Source organism: Meriones unguiculatus, chromosome 6 (genome assembly GCF_030254825.1).
Source record: "Meriones unguiculatus strain TT.TT164.6M chromosome 6, Bangor_MerUng_6.1, whole genome shotgun sequence".
NCBI classification, from domain to species: Eukaryota; Metazoa; Chordata; class Mammalia; order Rodentia; family Muridae; genus Meriones; species Meriones unguiculatus.
The window spans coordinates 129,064,121-129,089,983 of NC_083354.1; the positions used below are offsets into that span (position 1 = coordinate 129,064,121).

At 37.6% G+C, this 25,863-nt stretch overlaps 1 protein-coding gene across 1 annotated transcript; it reads left to right on the forward strand.

Moving 5' to 3' along the window:
• Positions 1 to 1,653: 1,653 nt before the first annotated feature.
• Positions 1,654 to 25,239, forward strand: Calb1 (calbindin 1). The gene is made up of 11 exons (XM_021630904.2): positions 1,654 to 1,881; positions 2,361 to 2,437; positions 5,927 to 6,001; positions 14,542 to 14,625; positions 14,709 to 14,765; positions 17,872 to 17,949; positions 19,793 to 19,848; positions 19,939 to 19,978; positions 20,103 to 20,156; positions 23,159 to 23,230; positions 23,557 to 25,239. Exons 1-11 carry the CDS (start codon positions 1,803 to 1,805, stop codon positions 23,668 to 23,670), a joined length of 786 nt encoding a protein of 261 aa, XP_021486579.1. The 5' UTR covers positions 1,654 to 1,802; the 3' UTR covers positions 23,671 to 25,239.
• The last annotated feature ends 624 nt before the right edge of the window (positions 25,240 to 25,863 follow it).

The following is a 25,863-nucleotide window of genomic DNA, read 5'->3' on the forward strand; positions in this document are numbered from 1 at the left end:
TACAAACGTTAGTTCTTCTTTCATTGGTTTATTTGTTTAGTTAGTTTGTGACCTCTCCCATTGTTCTAAAACTCACTTAGACATTGTCTTCTCTATTAGAATAAGGAAGGATCAGAATGAGTCTTCAAGTCATTCAGCAAACACTATGATTTTTTTTCTGTGATCTTCAAAATTTATCTTCCTGCATTAGCCCAAGTTTACATAGCATATTTTTCATACAAAGCTCTTGTTCGCAAATATAAATACAAATGGAAATTTTTTAATAATTAATTTTCTAAAAACTAGAATAAACTCTTTGAAAACAATGGTGTTTCGTTCTTGTGTCTCTTTCTCCTTAGGCCCCAAAGTGTCTACCATGGAACAGGATTTTCTGGATGAGAATGTAACTTGGATAAACTGAGCTTCCGTTTTTCCCTGGAAATCAAGAGATATATGCACTAAAGTAACTTATGTATGCCATATCGAAATACCCTGTCACATTTGTTTATCTGGCTGTATCACCAAACGACTAAGCCTCAAGAAGGTGAGGATGCTACTTTTTATTTCATTACTTCCAGGATCCAGCAGAGTACTTGACAGGAAAAAAATTAAGTATTCATTGAGCGAATGAAAATATAAACAACTGGGCATGTATATAACCTTTTTAAGTAAGAGAATATAAAGTCGTTGACTGCTATTACACAGGTGGAAAACGTGGAGCCTGGTGAGGTCATTTTAAATATTTATACCACACTACTGCGCTTCTGTATTGTAACCAGACATTTAGGACATTTTCTGTAGACAATAAGGTCTCAAAAGATTGACAACCAGGTAACGTAAGAGTACTTACATAAATGATAGCCCGAACCCAGCATTTGTTATCGTAAAGTAGCAATTTCACATATAACTGGGTATTTTTTTCCACTTCTGGTGATTTCCAGTTTCTGAAAATACCTCACTCAGAAATAGGCGAGGCACAGCTGGTAAAGTCAGTGAATCACTGCTTTACCTGGTGACCACGTGTTACCTTGCCTTCAGTTTATACTTTGTAAGATGCACAGAGTCACTAATGGTATCGTTAACATTTCTTCTTTCCTAACATCTTAAATTTGTAGGAGTTGATTCTATTGCATTCCAGTAATTCTACTTCAAGTTTAAAAAAAAAAAAAAAGCAGCAATAACAAAAGCAGCACAGTCCTGCATTCTCCTGTCTGTAAGGACAGTTCACGTCTTGGTCTTCATTAGCACAAGATGTGACATTGTTGAGATTAACCAGCCCATCGTATACATTAATCAAATTAAACTGATACTTGACAGTCTGATTTTCTTCAGACTGCTTGGATAAATAATAAGCAGACAAAAATCACCATTGTCGCGGTTTACCCTCGTCAGCTTCCCCTTCCATTTGAAAATTAAATCGTTCCCAGTATGTTGCTTTTTCTATAACGCTCGGGGGTAAGAGCCTCGGTGGAGGGGGAAACGTGAGAAGAAATGAGCACGAGCAAGGAATCCCCACCACCTGCTGCTTCCTCGACTCCAAAACTCCAGCGATTTCCAGGGAAGAGAGAAATCTGGAGGGGAGGGGAAGAAGGTTGGTGAGAGCAAGAGGCGGGAGCTGGGAGAGGGAGGCAGGAGGAGGCGTGGCCGGCCTGGGGCCGGCGGGATAAATACTGAGCCCTGGGTGCGGGGTGCGGAGAACTCCGGAGGACGCCCGAGCGGAGCAGCACCGCGGACAGCGCCCAGCCGCGCCGCGCCCAGCCCAGCCGCGCAGCCTGCCGCCCCGAGGTTCGCGCTCCGCGCTCTCCGACGCTCGCCGCCGCACCATGGCCGAATCCCACCTGCAGTCGTCCCTCATCACAGCCTCACAGTTTTTCGAGATCTGGCTTCATTTCGACGCTGACGGTGATTATTTTCTTTTTATTTTTTAACCCTTTCAAGACCCGTTCCCATTCCTTCCTGCCCTTTTTGTCCACTGAGCCTCTGCATCCCAACCATCCTTTTTTCTGTCCCTTTCTTCTTCTATCATCCTGCCTAATACTGTCTTCCCCCTGGCTGCAGACCCATCAGCCTGGAAGTTTGCATTGCGAGTAGGGCATCCCCACGCTGTACGCGGTCTCCTTTCTAGGAACGGTAACGGTAGGACAGAAGCAAAGATTGAGAAACCCTGTTCCCCAAAAGTTTCAAAGACCCTTCCCAGCACACCTAGTCTCCTTTGCCCTCGGTGCTGTTGAAGTTCGACACCTCCCAAGGAGAGAGCTGTATCCCATTGCTGATTAGTCGGTACTCGGGCTACATAGTTCCCAGGACCACTGTCCTAGAAAGAACAGAGAAGAAACTTAGAAAGAGACATCTGACACCTGGGTGCCTCTTTGTCTTTGCAGGAAGTGGTTACCTGGAAGGAAAGGAGCTGCAGAACCTGATCCAGGAGCTTCTGCAGGCGCGAAAGAAGGCTGGATTGGTAGGCTTGGGCCTGTGCCGGACCCTTCAGTCCTCGAACATGCTTGTTCTTGTGTTTCATGGGGGAAAGTAAATGCTTACTTACTAGGAAAGGCAAGAAAGAACATCTTTCCAAATTGCGTCAGGAGAAAAAGTGTGTGCGTGATGTGTGTGTGTGCGGAGGGGTGGGTGGATGTCCTAAAGAGAAAATTCCTATTGTTTTAAATTGAACATATATATTCTATACCTTTCCCTATTAGGTCTTAAATGAAACGTCCACGTGCGAGACCCTTCCTCAGACCCCCACCTCTACCCCTGAGTTGGTTGGGTGATTCCTAACTTCTCTTTTCTAGAGGATAGGTTAGGGGTAGAAATAACATTTCTGCCCCTTGGTGGCCAGGAGCAGATCTGCAGATTCTAAAGCCAATTTTTGCTGCGATGTCAATGTGGTGGGGGGATGGAGATGAGAAAAGAGCTTGCCTTAATATCCCTGAGAAAAGATAACCAACTTGTAACTTAAGTATGAGTGAAAATTTAGCAAGAAACGTTTTTCCTTTTTGTTGAAGAGAAACCCAAAAATTTAAGAAAGCAATAAGAAAAAGTATTTTAAGAATTTCATGTATTATAGAAAGAAAAATTTCTGATGAGAAACTATTAGTGATAATTTATAAATAAGCTATGGTTTTTACTTAACCCATTGGATAAATAAATCATAACCATTGATTATAAATTAGTTCCTTTGGGCCAAATTTATTTGTTGGGAAAAGATGATGTCAACATAAAAATAAAAGGTACTCAGCCAGCTCTTAAACATGTGAGATGTTTTTATAAAGAATAGGTTGAGAATTTTACAGTTCTGTTGGCATTTACGTAAGCCTTCCTTTCAGGAAGCAGTGCCGGATTTGGAGTAGTTGAATGTTAATAGTCTTTGACCTTTTGAACTACGATTACAAAGAAATGTTTACATAAAGATGATATATATACTATCTCTAGATATTATATAGCTAGCATGCCACCTTTTCTAGTGCTGTGTGTCTGATGTATTAATAGAACTGTTGGGTTTTTTGTTTTTGTTTTTTTTTTGCTTTTGCTGTTGTTCTGTCTATGATGAAATTTTTATAGCAGGTATTCCAATGAAAATACCTGCTATAAAACATATTAAAATATTAACATATTAAAAAATAATATATTAAAAATAATCCCAGAATGCTATAAAAGCTCTCTGATGATTACAGACAGACTATCAAGTTGCTAAAATCATGCCAAACTGACTTTAAACCAGAACGTACTCTGGGGATTCTTTTACCCAGATTTAATATAGTGAATCTAAAAGTGCAATAGAATGAGATCAAATAAAAATGTCTTCTATGAACTTTACCCTGTTTTTCCCTTATGCATTACCATGCAAAAAAAATTCCTGTAATGCTGTCACTACAGTTTAATGTATCTTCAGCTGATAAAACAAAATAAAATTTTTCTTCACTTAAAATATATTAAATGTATGTAGAATGTCTTATTTTTCATAAAAATTATAATTACAACCTTGGATGGTGCCCCTAACAGCTAACTGATCATGTTTTAATCTTCCAGAAGAAACTTTGCTATTGATATTTAGTTCCATTCAATAAATACAAATATTCAGAGATCTGTATTTTTCAGATATTTTTCCTTGTCTCCTTTTAATACTTTCATTTTTTGGTTTTTTTTTAATTAATAAAGAATTTAAAAAAAAAGATTTAAACAAAGTTCAGGCAAAAGTTACGCAATTAGAGCTTATTTATTTTTTCTGCTGCCGAGAATCTAATTTTGGTTCATGAGAAGACCTAATTAGACTATCCTTTGATAAAATTAATCTTTCAAACAGTATGTGGTCATATCAAATTGCTCATTACTTTGCTTGATACCTGAGTATCTTTTCTGGATTACATAATAGGCTTTGGTTAGATGACTAAACATCTAAATTAAGATCTAGAGTAAGAGTTCATATATCTATTAGGCACATTTCACTTAAACTAGTGATCTACTGCCATCAGCCTTCTGTGTATTTCTTCTCTTTCAAAAGCACACCTGATAGACCAGACTTTCATTCCCTGACTTGGGAGGACGGGGAGGAACATTTCTTGGGCTCCTCACATTAATAATGTGAATTTTTTCACATTTTTGCCAAGCGAATATGATATTCCAGTGCACTATTTCCTAAAACAGTATCCTTTTGCACTAAACAATGTCTCATTATTACATTTACCCACATCTTCATAAATCTGCAATTGATGATGAGTTCAACAACCCAGAGACTTGGCAAGGTAAATATCAAGTCTGCTACTCGACTTGTAGCATCACATAATTTTTATATTTAAAAAGCAAGACTTTTTGTTCACTTAAAAATACACGTGAAAAGTCTGGTGCTGATATTCCCATGCTTGAGACCTTTGAGCTACACACTTTCATTTTCTTATAATTGTTTCTGTAACAAACTTTAGTAAACATAAACTGAAAATTACCCATAGTAAAAGGGTTCTTTTAGGACCACAGTATAAGTAAATTAATTTTTTGCCACTTTCTATCTTAGTTCTGTTATATATGTGCAATGACTTCAGCAGGGTAAACGCTGGCATTCATACTTTAGAGTTTCAGCGTGGCCCACACATTGTATTAGACCAGCTCTCTGTCCCTACAGTAAACTTTTGTGGCCGCCACTGCCATCTTGTTCATTATGATAGAACTTGAGCTTTTAGCTTCCTTTCCTAAGGAGGTAGACTAGAATATCAGTAAGACTGACCTATTTTAAATAGACCAGTTCATGTAACAGGGATATTTTAAGTGGGATTTGTTTGAGACCCACTTAAAATAGCTTACAGTTAATGACTATCTAATATGTTAATATGCAATGTGACTATAAAAAGGAATAACTAACTATATTGAAGGTGAAGAAAGTCAAATGAGAAGATAGCATTTACTTAGTCACTTCAAAGCACTATTTATTATACAAAATACATGGGAAAATATTATCTTGAAGAAAATGGAAGCAAGGGAAACTTGGAAAATTGTTTCTTACATTCCTAGGAGAGGCAAATATCAGACACATTTAATTGGTGGCCTAAAATACAGGCTTCGGTATTGTCATTTCCTAGTGAAAACGCAAATTTGTCAAGCCATTTTCTCCTCTCACACTTTTCTCCCAACATTCAATTTTCTAATTTTATTTAGTGAGCAGAGCACGCACCTGTTTCGAGCCACATTCACTGTTTACAAATGGGGCTACTCTTTTATATACTTTTTATACTTTTATATCCTACCTCCCATAGATAAGACGTTATATAGAAAAGGAAATATTATATGACAAAACTATATAGCAAAATTAAATACACTTCCACAAAGCAAACAGTTTAAAAGTATATTAACAGCTATATTTCAGTTTTTTCATTTTTCTTTGCAGTAATTTATCAACATCATTCAAAAAGACTGTCTTTTTTTTCCCACAAACATCTTACCTGATTTTTTATAATTTTAGGAATTATCACCTGAGATGAAAACCTTCGTGGATCAGTATGGGCAGAGAGAGGATGGAAAAATAGGAATCGTAGAGGTAAGGAACCCATGCATTTGTCTGATTTAATGAATGAACATCAGCTTTGAAATTTATCAAGTCATCTCCAGTCAAGCATAACCCATTCATAGAGGCCATTCCCTGCCAGTAATATAGCGTCTTTTCTTTTGACACATCAAATCAAAAATGGTAGAAACTTAAAAGAGACTGAAGAGTTTAATGCAGTCCACATCCCAATATGCAGACTGAAAAGTGAGAGAGAAGTCTTTCTCACATTCGTGCTCACTGACATAGTGGACCAAGCAAGTCCCAACTTCGAGTGAGCATATTCCACACTCTCAATGGTATGGTGTCCAAGTACCCACTTAACTGTTAACATATTACACTGTTATTTTTAACAGTGTAAACTTCTCTGTGGGTCTTGAAATCAAATATGTTCAGTCCTATGAAGATGTCATGGCAAAACCCTGCATCCTGGTTTCTGAAATTTTATTTCAGATTGAGAGATGGCCCTAGCAAAGTCCTGCAATGACTAAACACTTCACAGCATTGTATAGGTACACATTTTTGAATCTCAAAAAGTTAAAACCATCAGTGTTGAATCTTGCTTTTTGACAAAGACTTTTTCTCTTAAAGACATCTTATTATGCCTATAATTCAGCAAGGAAATAAAACCAATTATGCATCCATCTCTATATTCAATTTGCAAAATAGTTGCTGCTTCCATAATTCCTACAGTGATATCTAAGCTGTGTTTTAAAAAATAACTATTAAAAAACTGGGTAGAAAACTATCTATAAAAATTAATAAACTCATATATTTTAAAATATGACAAATCATAATTATGTTCATAAAACATTCTCAGGCTCTTCAGTTGTGAACTGCAGCAGCTTTCAAAAGTTAGTTATAATTTACTTTTTATTCAGAGACTTAACCTGGTTTTCAAATAAAAGATCTTATTAGGACACTTGTAGGACCAGCATGAAATATACATATTTTTAAACACCCTACTACAAATAGAGTGAAGGGAGGACATACTATTATTATCTTTGTAATTAAAATTTCTCCCTGGAGCATACACTTTCTCCTTTTGCCTGTGTGCAACTCATTACTGTATAAATAGATAATAGTTATTGAATTTAAAGTTGAAATAGAGGCTGACTAATCAAGACAAGAATAATAAAATTATGTTTCTGAAAATAAGTAAAATGAGATAAATAATTACTCAAAACTAATTTGAAAATCTATTATAAATGATTTTCTACACTGGCTCCTTCACAGTTTGGGCTACTTTATAATTCTAGGTGAAGGAACATCATCATCTTGTATTTAGCCTTTCACTTTGAAGCACTCCAGTGGACTCAATTATTTATTATGTCACTTATTTGGTGATATGAGGCTATGTAGTTAAAGCATGGAGTTTATTCACAAAGTGTTAAATTTTTAAATAGGTGAAGTTGATTAACCGAGATTATGCTCTGTGAGATAGAGTCTAACCATTCTGGACTTCTCATTAGAACTTTAATGTCAATGAGAAGCTGGCACCCAGAAAACTCACTGTCTTAACATACGATGAAACACAAGTTTAAGATAAGACTATTATGGGGACAAAAAGGGGCTTTTTCTATGAGTAAAGAGAAATAGAAGTAAAAGAAGATGGATAAGTGAGAACAGCGTAGCTTAGTGAGACTGTGTTCTGTATAGCTGTGAGCACTCATGACAGTTATTAGCCACGATTTTGAAGAATGTAGCGGAAAGAAATTCTCCAAAAATGGGAGATGAGGAAGAAGACTACTGTAATGGTTCATAAGGCGTGTCCAGGGTAGCCACGTAAGAGCCGAGAGAAGGTAAGTCCAGATGTATCCCTGGGAAAAAATAGGAAAATGTTACAGGAAACATACAGAAGACAGGGAGACGGTGTGAAATGAGTGAACTCACAGTTCACCCTCTGGTGATAATAATCAGCAGAAGGTTGTGCTCCATGAAGCTCATTCTGTGTCTAATTTGATGTGTGGTATTACTTGCTCAGGAGTGCTGCATAGAGTGAGGCACTCCAACATAAAAAGCCGAGCTAGCTATAAAAAAAAGCACAAAACCCCATGTTTCCCAAATATATTTCCAATAGTATATTTCAATTTTAATATACATATGTAAGACACATATATGTTACTTAGTTTTCAATGTTCTGAGCTGATACAGTGCACTAACAGTTTCCAAAACATCCATTTTTACCTAAACATGTTAAAAAGAAAGAAATGTTGATATGCCTAACATTCTAAATTTGGCAATGTGATCACTTTAATAAATTTTAAAATTCACATGAAGATGGTCCAGTAATAACAAGACTGTTAATATAAATTCAAAAGTGGAGCATTGAAAATCTGAGATAATTTAACGAATGCCACGGCAGTCAGAAATGTTCTAAATTTATTCAGACTAATAAAGCTCTGTTGTAAAGAAGGTCCATTAAAATAATTAAGTAGGAAAACTAAATGATTTAGCAAGTCATGGAGTTCTTTTCTCTAGGTCTCACATGAAGTACACATAGATATTTCCTTCTGCTAGACATCAGACCTTTAAGCCTTCCCTCCGTCCCCTTGCGCAATGTGTGGGAGCCTATCAGCTTCTCTGGCCCTAGTGTTTCTACCTGTCCAGGCCACTGCATACACTGAAAAAGAAAAGATCTATAAGCTATTTTAACCTAAAAACTGTTACAACTATCAGAGAGAAGGGGATGCTTCTCCGGCCATTTCCTTCTCTCTTCCAAGGTGGGGTCTAAGTATATACGCTCGCCAAAATGAAAGCTATTTTTCTTGGCAGACTACATACTTTAGAATTGGGGAAACATACTAATGGTAAAATGAGGTGTGAATATTTGTTTGGGTGGACTTTTTAAGTGATTAACTAGAAACACTCTTTTTGAGAAATGGGTGCTTGCTGATGGAGAGGGATAAAGGCCTCCAAATCGAAAATGTTAGACCATCTGACTTTAGAACTTCCTCAAACTGCATGTCATAACGTGTAGCAAAGATAGTCTCAGAGCACTGTCAAGACAGTGGGCAAGTAAGCCTGCCACCTAGGATACTTTCAGCCCCCACCTGTCTCTGGATTTACTTCTCATTGGTGGGAAAGATGCTCCTTGGCTTCTTCTCAAATGTGAAAACAAATCCTTGTCTAGCATACTCAACAAGGGTGATGCTGCCTTAGACGAGATGAATTCTGCTCTTCTGCTATCGTGTCTGTCTCAGCTATTTGTCTATGAAGTACCCCCACCATGGGTACTCTTCCATATGGCATTTTGCTCTATTTTTGTACTTACGTCTTGTGTAGAAATTGTTGAGGAAAAAGTTTTTTTAATCACCTGTCTTCCTGTAAGAGTCTTACTAAGGGTGACTATGAATCACCAGCAATTAACTTAGTGGCTTCAGCAGCCAGACAAGGCATGACTACTATCTCACCCTTCTCTAGAGCTTGTGGTAGGAGCTCTGTATCATGCTAGGGAAAGAAGGAAGATGACAAAGAATACAAGAGAAAATCCTGCTGTAGTTGAGTTCCCTGGAAGCAAAGCTGAGTGGAAACAGTGCAAAGAGAATAGCTAGGAATCACTTGGGCATCACTTCCTGTAGAAGGAGAATAAAGGAAGCAGGCCTGGGCCCTGAGGGATGCGGGGCCCTCAAAGCTTTAATGGAGAGTTCCTCTGTAATGAGCTCTGAAGTGGGGGTGCCACTTCAGAGATTTCCCAAGTGTTGAATAAAAGGGTAGGGCTTTTATACTCTTATGTGAATTAACCATGAGATACGGCCTCCTCGGAGCTGCAGATGTCTTCAGCTCAGACGTTTCCTCAATGAACAGCTGAGTTGCTCAGTAATACTCTGGCACTAGAAGCAGCTCAGGGCAGCATCTCCCAAAATCCACACCAGCTCCTATCCACAGCCCAGTAATAAACTGAATTATGTCCAAGGGAACTTTACTTCCATAGGTTTACTGATGACTCTAGGCAAAGTGACCATCATTCATTACATCAGTAAAATATTTATTAATGAAGCTGCTAGGCAAAGAAATAGTAGAAAAAATGCAGATGGTATCCTCACAGGTACCATTGACACATCCGAGACCGTGTCTGAACTGTTACAGATGGAGAATTTCCACATCCAAGCCTGAAGTTTGAATAATGATTTATATGCATTGACAAAAGAACCAACAGAAAACACAGGAGCACCGCATTTTAACATTACCTTGAAAGGGAAGTCTTCCTACTCAACCCAGGCACATGTCATAGATACACATGCATTGTGTTTTAAATGGCTATTCTGTCTTACAATGATATTTTATACGAGTAAAATTTATTTTTAAATAAGATAGTACTATAGAGAGTAACAACAGTTTAATGAGATTTTAATAAATGCATATAGATACTTTTATAGTTAATATCAAAACAGCACACACAAGGAAATATACAGCTATACTATCCATAAAGAACAGCAGGCATGGTAGTGAATGCCTTTAATCCCAGCACTCTGGAGGCAGAGGAAAGTGGATCTCTGCTACAGAGTGGATTCCAGAACAGCCAGGGCTACACAAAGAGTCTTGTCGCAAAGAAAAAAAAAAAAAAAAAAGAAAAAGGAGATGGAGGAGGAAGAAAAGAAGGAAAGGAAGAAAGAAAGAAAGAAAGAAAGAAAGAAAGAAAGAAAGAAAGAAAGAAAGAAAGAAAGAAAGAAGAGAAAAAAGACAAGGAAGTAAAAAAGAAGAAGAGGAGGAAGAGAAAGAAGAGTAAGGAAGAAGAAAATTCTGATCTTTATGTAAGTTACATAAACTTTACAAAACGAAGATGGATAAATTTTCCTAATCATTACTACGTAGTGCATTCTTTCACTTTTTCTATGTTTAAATAGTTGGTATAGTTTTAAGAGAAATTACTATTTTTTTACTTTAAGGCAACATATAGTTTATACAATTCAAGTAATATATAAAATGATATTATTAAAGGTTGACTAGCATGTCAGCAGAAACTATTTCTAATTTAAAATATATATGTGTGAGTGTGTGTGTGTGTGTGTATATATATATATATATATATATATATATATATATATATATCAAAAGAAAATCCCAAGCATGTATCCTAGGCACCTGATATACTGGGCTCCATTGACTCTGGATAGGCATATGATGCAAACAAGAAACACTGTCTAAGCTTTTGAAATGGCCTGGGAAAGAACTTCTCAAAGTATTAAAAATTACGTACTAGTAAGAGTTGAGATTGTCTATTTCCAATTTCCTAAATGAGTGCTTATGTAAATCCCAGTTGTGACGTAACATGAACAGACTTCCCGCATCACACAAGAAACGTGTAAACTTACCATCAAGTTCCATTTGGGCCACTTGTCTTGTCACTGACCTATGTCTTCATTCTTTAAGACCTAGGGTTTCTATTTTATTACTTCTTTGTCCTCACTGCTCTCCTGGATAAATCTTTCCCTTCTCCTCAAATCCTCTGAAGTCCTAAAAGAAGCATTCTCCAGAACATCTTCAGTATTCTACATCAGGCTTGAGGAGCGTGGTTGTTTCTCCTCTCCTTGAAAACTCTCTCTGTGTCTGCAGTTGTCCCTCTCTTTCCTCTTTCCCCTTTGCTTCCGTGGAGCCCTGCTTTCTGGGCCTAACTCAGGCTTCTTCAATACTGAAAATCACGTATAGCAGCTTTCCCCAAGTGGCCCACATACAGATGTAGAGGAAAGAAAAGCTAATACAAAAATAAAAATTAAAAAAGAGTTCTAGATTTCAGTGAGTGGAAAGAGGCACAGCTTATCAGAGCAATCACCAACAAATGCTTCATTTGCATTCCAAGAGTAAAGGAATAACCAACTCCTCCTCCTCCAGTCATCAAGAAGCTGAGGAATTAAGTTTATTAACGATCATAAAATTTAACTGGGTTTCAGAGTCTGCAAGTCACCAGATCACATCATTCAACGAGTGTCTCAGCATCATCAGCTCAAAAGTTTGGGCTTTGATTATTTTGAACTATATTATTTCGGAGGAGCAGAATTTTATGGGTAAAGAAGTCAGCTATACAGACAAGACCTGAAGGTAGTATTAAGATACCTGAAAAAATAATACAATATTATACATTATAGATATACAATCCATAATTTCACACTGCAGGTATAATTATGGACCAAAATGTGATCTAATTTCTAAAATTACTGGCAAGTCCTAGAGCACTATTCTTACCTTTCGGATGCGTTATCATCTGCACACACTGATGGCCTTTGATTCTACTTAAGATATTTTCTGACTGGGTCGTACCAAATTTTCTAAGAAGATATATTTATATTGATTTTCACCTTACTCTGACCCCATATATAAAGACTATGAACAGAATTGTAATTCGAGCCATTTTTCAGAGATCTAAAACCAAAATGATTTTAAGAACAGATATGCAACTGTAAGGAAGACGAGGCTGCTTGCACAGAAGGTGAACTGATGCTGTACATTAAACCTCAAGCCCTAATGGGCCTAAGAGGTTGGGATTTTTTTTTAAGAGAGCATGATAATCTTTCCTGCGCTTTACTGGAATGTTTCTGACATCTCCTGCCCTTGACGTTAATTTCAACCGCAACCTCTTAAACTGGGGGGGAGTGACTCACATGGGATCACAAACAACTTGACAACAGTAAAAGTTTTCTGCACGCACAAGGATCAAATGTTAATTCAGAATTAAAGGTGTAATGAACCCAGGATGTTCCTGGCAGCCCTTGGCCTTGCGTAACTTCCCCGAATGCTTAGTGCTGAACGCTTGGTCACCGGGCACTGCGCATGCTCCATGCCATGCAAAGCCAGGAAGCACCACCCTGAACTCCCAGCTAAGACTACTGTTATGTACTGTGAACTACAGTCTTTTCACTGTTCACGTCAAGTTTTCTGCTCTTCAAGAAGCATGGTAGCTTAATTATAGGTAACAAAGAGTTCTAATATTTTCCCACCGTCATTCCCCAGCATGCCTCAAATTATTTTACCTCTGTATTGTATTACAGTGTTTGATTTTAAAATGTTCCGTTAGAGTTGTTGAATTGAGTTTCACAAAAAAAAAAAAAAAATGTTGAATTAATTCTGGCTTGGGGTTAGGTCAGAATTTTCAACAATTTCTGTAATGGTGCAAAAATATAATTGGGACATTTTATACTACATATTTATACGAAATATTGTTCACGGCAATGACAATTCTACTGTGCTTCAGGGAATTGCCACAGATAATTCAATTCTACAGGACTGAAGATATTCTGCATCCTGCTGTAGCAAACATCCAGCCAAGATTTAATCTTTGTGTAAAAACAATTTAAGTTCATCTTCAGTAAGTGGTAAAATTATACTAAATAATTATTTTAAACTAAATCGTTACAGTTTATTATCAGTAACTGTTTTGTTTGAATATCTATAGTATGCATGCCTGGGGTCACTTAAAGCTTTTTCAGGAGAAAAGGGGCTATGAGTGGGATCTAGACAGATTTAAAGCATATGTGTAAAGGATAAAGGCTGTGTCTGTACTTCAGGGAATCCAACCACTGCTGAAACTTAGTCAAATGTGTATGTGAAGATTCATTCTTTAATGGTGAAGAGTCAGCCACCACAACAGCACATATATTGAGCATGGGATGTTCATTTCTCCTTCACCTCTTTTTTTCTAGTGGTTGAAGATGCTGAGGGCCGGTGCAGCTGGGGAAGTGGCCAGGGACCACAGCTCATTAGCAGCAAAGCCAGAAATAGAAGTCACATCAGCAGTGGAGCCATCAATCCAGCTCCCTCCTTCTCCACAAGCAGTAGATTATACTGGTCTTAAAATGGGATCTGTGTCTCTTTATTCCTCAAGAGAGAGAGGGGGAAAGGGAGAGAGAAGGAGAAGGGGGAAGAGGTGCTGAAATTATGGAGTGAAATCTAAGAGAAAATGCCCCAAAGTCAAACAGTGAAGATCAAAAATTAACCTGAGCCCTGGATTCAAGCAGCAGAAGCCCTCTCAGCAGAGACTGCAATTTAAGAGTGTTGTTACTGTCCAGTGTCCCCTGCTTACAGGGATGTGTCTTTCTGCCTCTTTCTACTGCTTTATGGTTGTCATTGGTCCATCTCCATTGTGTTTCTCTCCAAAATGAGACATAAATATTTTTCTTCCTTTCATCTACACGCATGCGCCTCACAATTTATTTCAGATGAACTTTATAGCCATGTTATGTGCTATCCCATGCACTCCAAAAGAACCGAGACCTGACCGGAGGCACAGAGCTTATGCAGCATGCATCTGCATGTATGCACAGAAGATAAAAAGTGGTCCACCACAGCCACCTTTTCTGCTAGACAGCCAGATTCTTGGGGGCATAGGTATTGGAATGTGCCTCAGTATTTTGCAGAAGCAACGTACCAAAAAGGGAAAGGGAACTGTGTTTGTCCTCTCCTGCTCTACTAGTCAGCTGACATTTATCTGCTCCTACTTTCTCAGTCAACACAGAGCATGCTGAAGCAAAACTGAAGCAGCAGGTGATGGCATGGGCCTCTTTCCAGGCTCCTCATCTCTGCTCTTCCATCTTTTCCAGTTGGCTCATGTCTTACCCACAGAAGAAAATTTCCTGCTGCTCTTTCGATGCCAGCAACTGAAGTCCTGTGAGGAATTCATGAAGGTAAAAAAATCACCCTCCCTGTAAGAAAGGTGCTAGAAGGCACAGAGATTGTTAGGGTTTATTGACTTATTTATTTCTTACAGACTTGGAGAAAGTATGATACTGACCACAGTGGCTTCATAGAAACTGAGGAGCTTAAGGTGAGTGAATCACAGCAAAGACTAAGCTTCTTCCATGTGCAATCATGAGCTGCTGAGGGACTCGCAGCTTTTTTAAAAACCTCCCACAAAAGAAACTTATGTTGAGCAGTGGCACATTTGCGCCCACTCTTCACATCATTAACGAAACACCAGATCGAAAGACAGACTTCAAGTGCTTCTCGAGGTTCTGCTCATCCGTGTAAGAAATTAGCATCTTCTGTGGTGCACCTGAGTTGTTACATAAGGTAGATGGATGATAGTCATACATACACAGATAGTTGTAGCTAACGATGCCAGCTAAGTAGGCTACCACTCTCCATTGAAATTTGAACTTTTATTTTTATAAATTGAATGCATAAATAGATCTCTTCTAAAAAAAATGACAGAGATGTGTTGTACCTTATGAATATTTATTTCATCCTTGCATATATTATATGAGATAAGCATTACCCTTATGTGACAAAAAGCCTACAAAAGTTAAGAACCCTACTGAAGGCCATGCAGTAATAAACACTGGGCTGTAATGTTTAATACCAGACTCCTCCATTTCGAAGACCTAAGACACAGCATACAACCTGCTGCCTCGGAACAACATATATTCAAATTGCAGAAAAAAATAAAATTTTGAAAATAAATCTGTCAGTTTGAATCTCACAGAAGTGATGGAGAGGTCACATGGAAGAGGGACATATGGAAAAGAAACCTGAATCAATTATAATGTCGGGACAAATCTTCAGGTTACTTTTCATCCTTAAAGCAGACACCCACTGGCAAGTCTGACAGCTTGAGTTTGGTTTCCTGGGCCCCACATGGTGCGAGGAGAATTATTCTCTTCTCTGCACATACATGCCTTAGCACCTGTGCACCTTCACACCAATACATACACATACACACAAAAACTTCAATCTTTAGATGGGAAGCAACTTAATATTTACTGGGTATCTGAAATATGTGCCCTCTGTGTCACAGATACAGTACTGCATTTGAAATGCATCTCAGCTTTTATTCTTCAGTAAATTCGCAAGGCAATTTGCTATGACTCCCAATATATGGAGAGACAGAAGTTCAGAATGGCTGGGGAACTTTTTCAGACTTAGGGAGCTGCCTAGGCTTGGCCCTAGAGTGTCTGCTGATAGCAATAACACGGATTTTTTTCCTACAGTACTGTATGCCTCAAGTTTCACTCACTGTGAGCTGTTTCTGCTGCTATGTGGGAAAATGGGTGCATCGCTTTCTTGATCACACTTCAACGTGGTTTAAGGATAGATTTTAGAGAATGGACTGGCACCATGAGGTTGCTGCAACAGACTCAACTGCAGCCTCTTTAAAATGCCGATACTTTAGCTGGGCACGGTAGCACGTGCCTATAACCCCAGCATCCCTGTAATCAGGGATGCAGAGGCAGGCAGATCTCTGTGAGGGTGAGGCCAGCCTGGTCCAAACGAGTCCAGGACAGCCAGGGCTACACAGGGAAACCCTGTCATAAACAAACAAACAAAAAGTGCCAATAGAAAGTTCCTGAAAATCTCTTTTAGAAAGACACTGCTCTGCAACTAAATTCCACAAGGCGACAGGGAAGCCATTGTAGGTTTATTCTTTTAGACTAAAAGAACTATTTATAAAAAAAAAAAAAAAAAAACCTTAATCACAGTACCCAGTTCGCTTCAATACTGACCTCAAAATATTCTCAAAATCTGTTCCTTTGTTCTAAATTTTATTCTCAGAAAAGAACTCTAAAGAGAAGTCCTTCTCCCTAAGAATTTTAAGGATACGTTGGCATTCTTTCTTAATGGGTCCTTCAAAAAAAGCTAATTTTAAGGAAAGAAAGCTAATTTTAAGATCTATAACAGAGTAAAAAATCACTTCTCGGATATGACTTTGAATCCTAGTGTCCCAAGGTTTCTTCAAGGCTATTTTTGTGACCACCATTTCAGTGTCTGATGAGGCTTTTTAACCCAATTAATCTCTGACAGAAAAAAAAAAAAAACTCAGAAGGCTCAAAAATAAAACTCACCCCCACCAGATAACTTTGAATTTTCTATGCTTCACTTTGGACCTGAAGCAGAATGTTCAAGGCGAAAATAAATGTGTCAGACCAAGAAACGGCCCTTCCTTGAAGAAAGTGGAGTCAGCCCAGCAGAGCTCGTTCTCCTTAACGAGGGAGAGGGAGTGCTATCAAATCCAAAGAAATGGCCCTCCAGGACTCTCTGGGCACAGGTCTGCCCAGTTTCCATAGCTGCTTTAATTCACTTTCTGAGGAAATGAAAGAGTTGCAAATGAACATCAGTGGAGAAAATGAGAGGCAATTACATCCCTGAGAACTCACGCTGACGTTTATACGGCCAGCCTTTGTAAAGCTTTTATTTCATTCTATCTCTGTGAAACAAAAATTAAACTTGTTCCCAAGTTCCAGCTGTTGAGTTAATAATCATCGTTTTCACCCTTCCCACATTAATCTCTGTTTTAATATGATTCATATGTCCCTCAAGGATTTGCTGTTACCAACTGTTGCAGTCTGTACAGTCAGCTGAAGCATTTGAACAAAGACTCTGTGGATCCTATGATGCCTAAAGCTAACCACCAGGCCATCTGGAGAAAAGGCTTCTCGTTATCTGCAAACTAATAGGAAAATGGGGGGGGGGCGGAAAATGCATATTTAAAATGCATGGAGGTATATTTCCATCCAGCTTGCTGAACATTTTTTCACACAGGTTAGAGAGGTACAGACCCTTATGGGTCTAACACGAAGGTCATATAAACACAGGTGAAGAGAAGCATCCATTGAGCTGATGGTTTAAGTTTTAATTCAAATCCTCTTACATTTCACAGTCCACATCCTCCTTCATTTGCCACTGTAAATGAAGAGCACAACACAACTCTGACTGGGACAAACTGGGTCTTGATTAAGAGCCAGGTACTATGCCTGTTGCAGGTAGTTTCATTCCGAGATGGCACAAGGACCACCTGGCTTCCTTGTGTTGGTTTTACCTCCTCCTCACTTGGTTTTACCGTAGAGGTTTCCTTTGCATTCGTGCAGGCATACTCTGTTGGAAACTACATGTTATCAATGAGATGAGATTTTTCTGAGTGTTCTCTTTCTCAACAGAACTTTCTGAAGGACCTCCTAGAGAAAGCAAACAAGACTGTGGATGATACAAAGCTAGCTGAGTACACGGACCTCATGGTAAGACTAAGCGAGCAAAGGTTTAGCCAAGAGAGCACTAAACGTGTTGCCAGTGTTTCCGCTAAGTGTCAAGGCTGCCTAGGACTGAATAAATAAATCACAGCTTGCATGCCACATAACCACAGATAAATCACCGACATCACATCTCCCTCTCCGAAGATGACTTTTATTTAAAGGCCACAGTAATAGCATAACTAATTTATACAGCCTATACATGTTATATTTATACGGAGTTTAAGTCACAGCACCCTTTGCTCACAGAAATTCTCAACTTATTTTTATCATAGTTTAGAAAAATCATAGACTTTTCTAGAGAGTAAGGAGAATTGCTGGATACTTTATTCATTAATTACTGAAAATGAGTTTCTTTTCCGTTGATTTTTTTTTATTATTTTGATTATCGTATCAGTGCTATGAATGAGATGATTCAAACATCCCTTAAAACTGATGTTTTGGTAATCATATAAGCACGATTTTTTATCAAATATGAACAATATAGCCACAAAACTTCTTTAAACAGAGATGCGTAATGGAAATAAATTAATGGAATTCTAGACAAAATAAACATTCATCAATCTACTTGTCTCAAGTAGGTAGTTTATTTGTCTTGATTTACCTTAGAATCAACATTTCAAAACAATATATATGTTTATGTTTCCAAATAATATATATGTTTTTATTTTTCTCTACACACTGTCAAGTTGTTCGGAGTCCTTACCCCATGGGTTAAGTAAATGGGCCATAAAACATTACTTCTCTGCTATGTTAGATTTTGAGGTACCCTGAGGAACAATCTTCTAGAGGCTTCTGATCTGTTCAGTAATGCTGAGGTTTACTTCCAGTTATTTAACTCCTCAGTCCAGCTCCATCTTCTACTGCAGCAGCAAACAGGTGAAAGACATTCACTTTTGCTGCATCATGAAGGCAGGACCTAAGCTCTCTTTGCTTCTTTCTTTCAGAAGTGGAGAATAACCTACATTTACCAATTTTCTAGTTTGTCTCAATCTTAAGGGATTCTATTTAAAGTAAAGTTGCCTTGCCAGGTAGGAATTTGAAACTGCCTTTCAAAATTACTCAGATGGGAGCTTCCCCCCATTGGACTGGCCCAGTAGATCTGATTAAATGTCATAAACCAGTTCCAATCCAGGAAGCAATTAATCAAGAACTAATTAAATTTAAATATATAGGTGAAGAAACATTTCCCTGTGGGCACTAAACTCTGTGATCTAATTGTCCAGTATCTTGGTAGTCAGTACAACAATATTAGAATTTATGGTCAGTATACTGTAAAATGCCGTGTCAGTACAAAACACTGAAAAAAAATGATATACTTCTGAAAAAGAATTCTTAGACCACCTCAAACCTTTCTTTTTCCTTTGGAAAGAATTAAGTAAACCTATATGCACTATATTTACCATGGCCTTGTTCTGAAATACATTTTTAAATGCTACATGTGACATTTAGTATTAGCATTACCTTTATTATGACAATATTTACTATTTTTAAAAATGTGAATGCCTAAAAATGAATGCTTTCTAAATAAGTATATGTATTTATGTCTGAGTGTGTCCCAGTATGCGATGTGTAAGTACAATTGCAAGTTAGGAAGTATTGTTAAGTTTCTAGTATACGATGGAAATTAAATAATTTGAAATTATTCAGAGTAACATTTTGTTGAATTTTGTGCTTTAAAACCCATTTTGAAAGACAAGCTTGGAATGTCATTCTGTACTGTAGCACTTGAGCTGCAGGCAATTGAGATGTTTGATTTTTGAACGTTTGTTTGTCTCCTTCATTCAATAATTCATAATCCAATGGTCCAAACACTGACAATGTCTTTCAGCTGAAACTATTTGATTCAAACAACGATGGAAAGCTGGAGCTGACAGAGATGGCCAGGTACGTCTCTGACTTGTTTAGGTGTTATTAGAATAAACTGGACATCAGCTAAAATTCCAACCCATTAACATCATGTGTTTCTCTCCAAAGGTTACTACCAGTGCAGGAAAACTTCCTTCTTAAATTCCAGGTAGTTGGCTTTTCTTTATGGTAAATACTATTTCCAATAAAAAGTCAAAAGGTGGGAGATTTGTCAAGAGAAACAAGCTGAAATACATATCACTTTTTAACTGAACTTCTCTTCTATCTCCTAGGGAATCAAAATGTGTGGGAAAGAGTTCAATAAGGCCTTTGAGTTATATGATCAGGTAAAAGTAGTTTCTTTCCTTTTTTTTTTCTTTTAAACAAAACTTACAAAAAAAATTTAATATGAATATCCTCTTGTGCTTTTAAGTGTGTAAAATATAATATTTCCTAACTATAGAAGCCAGGCTGTAGAGCACCTCTTTAGAACTGACACAGTTGAGACTTTCCACCAACTGGTGACTTTACATTTCCACTTCCCCTTTCCTGACATCCACTATTCTGCTGTTTCCACGTGTTTCACTATTTTAGAAGTGGGTCAGTAACTGCCCTCCTCTGACAGGCTTGTTTCTCCCTTCATGCTCTAAGCTTCAGCTGTATCATAATATGATACAGGGTGTCCACTTAAAATACTGAATAATATTGTATTATACAAGAATTTATGATCTTATACATGTTCTTTATCTATTTATTCATCAATAGACATTAGGTCGTTTCCACATCTTAGCTATTGTAAAAACACTGCAAAGAACATAGAATGTCAGTATCTTTTCGAGCTCCTATGCTTTTCAATAGGAAAGCAGAGTTGTGATGTTTCCATTATGTGTTAGCTCACAAGTAAAGTGAAATGCAAGTACACTGTGCTTTGGTGTATCGTCATACTATCTTGCCATAGCATTTTGGTTTTCCATTAACAGTGTACGAGTGTTTCCAATTTCTTCATAACCGCACAAATACTTCTTTCCTTTGCTTGTATGGTTTTAGCCATTCTTACAACTGTGAAATGACACCTCGTTTGTTTTCATTTGCATTTCTGTGACGATCAGTAATGTTGATCATCTTCTCATAAACTGATTAGCCATTTATACCTCCCTTAAAGAAGTACCTATTCACATTTTTGGCCTTTTTAAAATCATGTTAGTTTTACACTAGTGAATGGTAGATATTCCTTGTTTATTTTAATATTACATTCCCTTTAGGTAAGGAATTGGTGCAAGTATCTTCTCCCATCTGTAGGCTGCCTTTCACTCTGGATGATTCTTTGCAGCTTCTATGCTGAACTCCACTGTCTTCCTGTTTTCTGTGCTCTGAGCTCATAACCCACAAGCTCACTGCTAAGACTGATGTGATGAAATTTTTATTGATTTTATACATTTATATTGTCTGGTTTGGGTTTTGTTTTTGACACAGGGTCCCATGCTGGCTGGCCTGGAACTTGTTATGTAAAGCAAGCTGGCCTTGAACTCACAGAGCCCCATTGCTTATGCCTTCCAAGAGCTAAGCGTAAAGATGTGTGTCACCATGCTTGGGTCTAGGAGTTTTATATCTTCACGATTTAAATACTTGCATTGAGTTCATTTTTTGCCCAGGTGAAAAACAGGGGTCCAACTTTTTTCTCCCCTTTGCATGTGGATACACTGTTTTCCCCATACTTTTTGTTGAAGACAATATCCTTGTCCCTATACTCAACCTCCTAGTGAAAGATAGTTGATTCTATGTATGTAGACAAATTCCTGAGCTTTCTATTTTGTTCTATTCTGTTCGATTCTATTCTATTCATCTGTGTATCAATCTCTAAATAAGAAATGTTTTAGTGACTATCACTGGGTACTATAGTTTGAAATCAGAAACTGCTGGTGCTTTTTCTCACATGTGTTTGTTTGTGGGAGAAGCTCGCTGTAGCCTCTGTTGCCACTGAACCGTAACCAACCTGACACTTCCATTTTCATTCTTTGTCTTCCCTCTAAACTAGTTCAGCTTTGGGTCTTTTTCGGTTACGTATAGACTTTAGTTGTATCTTTTATATTTCTTCTTATACCATTGGAGTTTGGAAAGGGATTACACGGGCCTTTAAAATTAAATGGTGTGAACGTTTTGACAGTATTAAGTCTTCCAGGGGCTTCTCCACTGGCTTCTACTTCTTTCATCAGAGCTGTATAGCTGTCAGCGTACATGTGTTTCACTTCCATTGCTAAGTTTACTCTTAAGCAGGTTATTCTATTCTTAGCACTATTGCAAAAGGGATTTTAATTTCTTTTCATGTAGTTTAATGTTAATGTTTAGAAACAGAGCTGGTTTTTAGACGTACATTATATTTTGTTTTTGGTTTTCCAAAACAAGGTTTCTCTCCATAATCTTGGCTGTCCTGGACTCTCTCTGTAGACCAGGCTGGGTTAGAACAGACACCCCCTTGTTCCTGTCTCCCGAGAGCTAGGATTTAAGGCATGTGCCACCACATCCCATGGAGATGTACACTTCTATATCTTATGACTTTACTAAATTTACTTACTAATGCCAACATGTGTACAATTTCACCCTTGAACCAAAAGAAAATAGTACTCATCAAAAGAAAATAGGAGCCTCAAACTAAAGCTTCACATTTTTTAAAAAGCATGGGCACCTGAAATTACACAAGCAAGTCTTTCATTCCACAGAATGAAGAACCAGGTCATTGCACAACCTTGTTCAGATGCTAGCCTACAGCATTACACTGTGAGAATCTGAATGAAGAACCTAAATCCTCTGAGCCACAAACCTGTTTGTAAATGGGAGACAATCATGATATTCCCTGGTAGAGGAATATCATTATGCTAGGGAAACATTTCACAGAGGTTTCCCGAATTTAAAAAAAGAAAAAGAAAAAGAAAGAGAGGGAACTTCGTGTGTGAGGAAAGTTGGGTGTGAGTCTGTTAGTTCATGACTTTGGCTTCTAATTTCTGTATTGCTGGACCTAGCTAGACTCAGAATTAACGGCTGCCTGCTGGAGTGACATTAAGCAACCATGGCTTCCAAGCCACTGTGCTCTCCTTTTTCACAGAATTATGTTTAGTTATTTACTTATTCCAACTGAAGATACTTCCAACATAAAATGAAATGTTAAATGTGAAAGTGCTTAGGAAATTTCAGTCTGTTTCACAAGTGTAAGTGCTCCCTCACCTGCTTTGCAACTACAGAAGATGTGCTAAGGGCTCTGTCCTGAGAACAGCGGGTTGGCATACCCGCCAAGAGGGGTTTTCTTAGGACTGCAGTTAATTCCAATGCGTACTGTTTCACGTCTCCTTTTCAGGATGGCAACGGGTACATAGACGAAAATGAGCTGGATGCTTTACTGAAAGATTTGTGCGAGAAGAACAAACAGGTAACTCCGTTTTTATGCTCGTTATTTCCTAAACAGACTTCAGGGAATTGCCCAGAAACAACCATGTACCTGTTGTGGAAATCTACTCAAAGAATTTGCAGAGGACAGGAGCTGATTTTATTTCTTAACTCAAGTTGAGTCTAGCACAATCAGTAAACTATGACAAGCAGATTTGGTTTAGAAATAACCTCATAATTATTCACACTTACAAAAGATCTTTTCTTAAGGTATTGATGTAACAAGGAGTTTCTCAAATTTTGTCACTGGCCAGTGATTAGTTAATGTCCACGTTTATTGGTTTCCAACCCTGTCTATGTCCTACACAGGATTTGGATATTAACAATATCACTACATACAAGAAGAACATAATGGCCTTGTCGGATGGAGGGAAGCTGTACCGAACAGATCTTGCTCTTATTCTCTCTGCTGGGGACAACTAGAGTTGGTGGCCACAACCACTTGCTAGTGATACATTGTATCTAAAAACATAACTGTGCGCTATAAAAGAGTAGGCTGTATTTTCTTTTATATCTGTAAATTCTACTGCATATAGAGAATTATCCAGGATGTGTGGCACATTCTTTTCTGCTTGTTTCTATACTGTTTGTAATGTACAGTTTTTGTAACCATATAAATGAAAAGAAGAAAGTCCATGCTTGGGCCAGTCAGTACAATCAACTAAAAAAATAAGTCTAACATGGTTTTGCTTTCATAAATAGAGCTGAGCACGTGGATTTCCCTAAAATTTCTACCAGGATTCATCTCAAAGATTCAAGTGTCACATGTGTAAATGCACATCTGTCACTGAGTAAAAATAATAATAATAACTCGTGACAAGCCAAGCATTTTTATTTCAGACTATCATAGGGCTGTCCTACAAAGTACTTGTGTGATGTTTCCACCTGGTGGAAAGGGTGTGCTTCTGAGTCTGAAGCACCAAATATCAATAGTTAGTTTATTATAAAACATTATTTCTAGAGATTTAGTTTACTGATCGGTGACATGTCTACTGCTTGAAGAGATAGCACACTATTGACTCAAGTTGGCTTGCTGACAAGGGGAGGTAGCCAGATGGCACATAAATCTGTCTGATTCTATACCTATATTTCCAAGAAGTCTACTGCCAGAGAGTATGACCTTAGCCCATTTTCTAAATTATTTTCATGTGTTCCAGATGACAATTATTCTAGTAAACTGCTGTTTTATGTCATATCTTGTGTGTACTCTCTGATTAAATTCAATGTACTGAGTATCCTGGTGTCTAGTTTGCATACTTCCTGGATTTTCTATGTAGAAATTGTTCATTTCCACCAAGGGTATCTGCTGCCTCTGAAAATATTTTTTTCTAGCTATAACTACTCTATTTTTTACTATGTAACTGAATTTTAATGTAAGATTCATAGCAACCTGATTATTGAATGTTACTTCATCAAAACCTGTATATTCTGTGGATTCTATATTTCATATGGAGATCAGCATTCAAATAGTTTTATTTCTATCTGAAGACTTTCAGATGAGTTTAAGATAGAATCAGAAGAGAAAAGTGTAATCATTTATCTTATCTAGCAAATGATATTCTAACCCTTTCACTGACCTACATGTAACTCAACTCCATGTATATTTTAGTTGGGGTAGCCTATACTGACTATTGGTGACAGATGATTCATGACATTAGATTCTTTACTGTGAGGTAAAAAAACAAATGAGAGAGTCTGTGAAATTTATAGTTACCACTAAAGAGTTCATGGAGATCTAGGTCAGCTTGAATATTCCCATCAAGTACTTTTCTTCCAATTCATACAAATAACAACAAAAAGTATGGACTCTTTACCTCAAGAACGAATAGAAAAGGGATCTGCCGCAAAACAAACAAACAAACAAACAACAACAAAAACCCTACCATATCTCCGGATGGGAAGGAGTGGTCCACTGGCTTCGCTGCAGTTTGTATTTGACATTACACTGAATTTAACTACTAAGAATAAATAAAATTACATTGCTTTCTCATATTTGTTTCTCCACCAAAGCATTAGCTGGCGTGTAATCTATTATCAGTTAGGGTAGAGATATAGATATCCTGAATCATTATAGCCTAAGAGCTCTAATAAAAAACCTTGCTTAGTGAATGACTACAAGACTTTTAGGGATGAGGAATTTTTAAGATTAACCAGCAAAGAAATCCCAGAAGATACAAATATTCAGAGATTCATTTCTCCTCAAGTGATTTAGCCACATTATATAAAAAAAGGAAACAGGAACATAAAAAATGGAGCTTTTTGTTTTTTTATACTAATTACAGTTTGCTCACTTAAAATGTTTTAAATTTTAGTTATAGAAAAATGTCTGTTCAACAAAATAGACATTAAAATGGTACCAAGTTTGGCATTCTTACGATAATAGTAGAACAAAGCCTACAATAGAAAATATGATTGTAGCAGTTCTTGGTTTTTTTTTGTGAGGGGGGGATGTTTCTTCATTCATATGTTTGTAACATCTAGAGCATGCTGTCCTTGAACTCTTGATACCCTTGCCTTAGCCACCCTAAGGTGACAAGATTACAGATGGGTGCCACCATACCCAACACTGGTAGTGGTAGTCCTCAAAAGACCCCTGGAGCACTGACAGCAGCAATA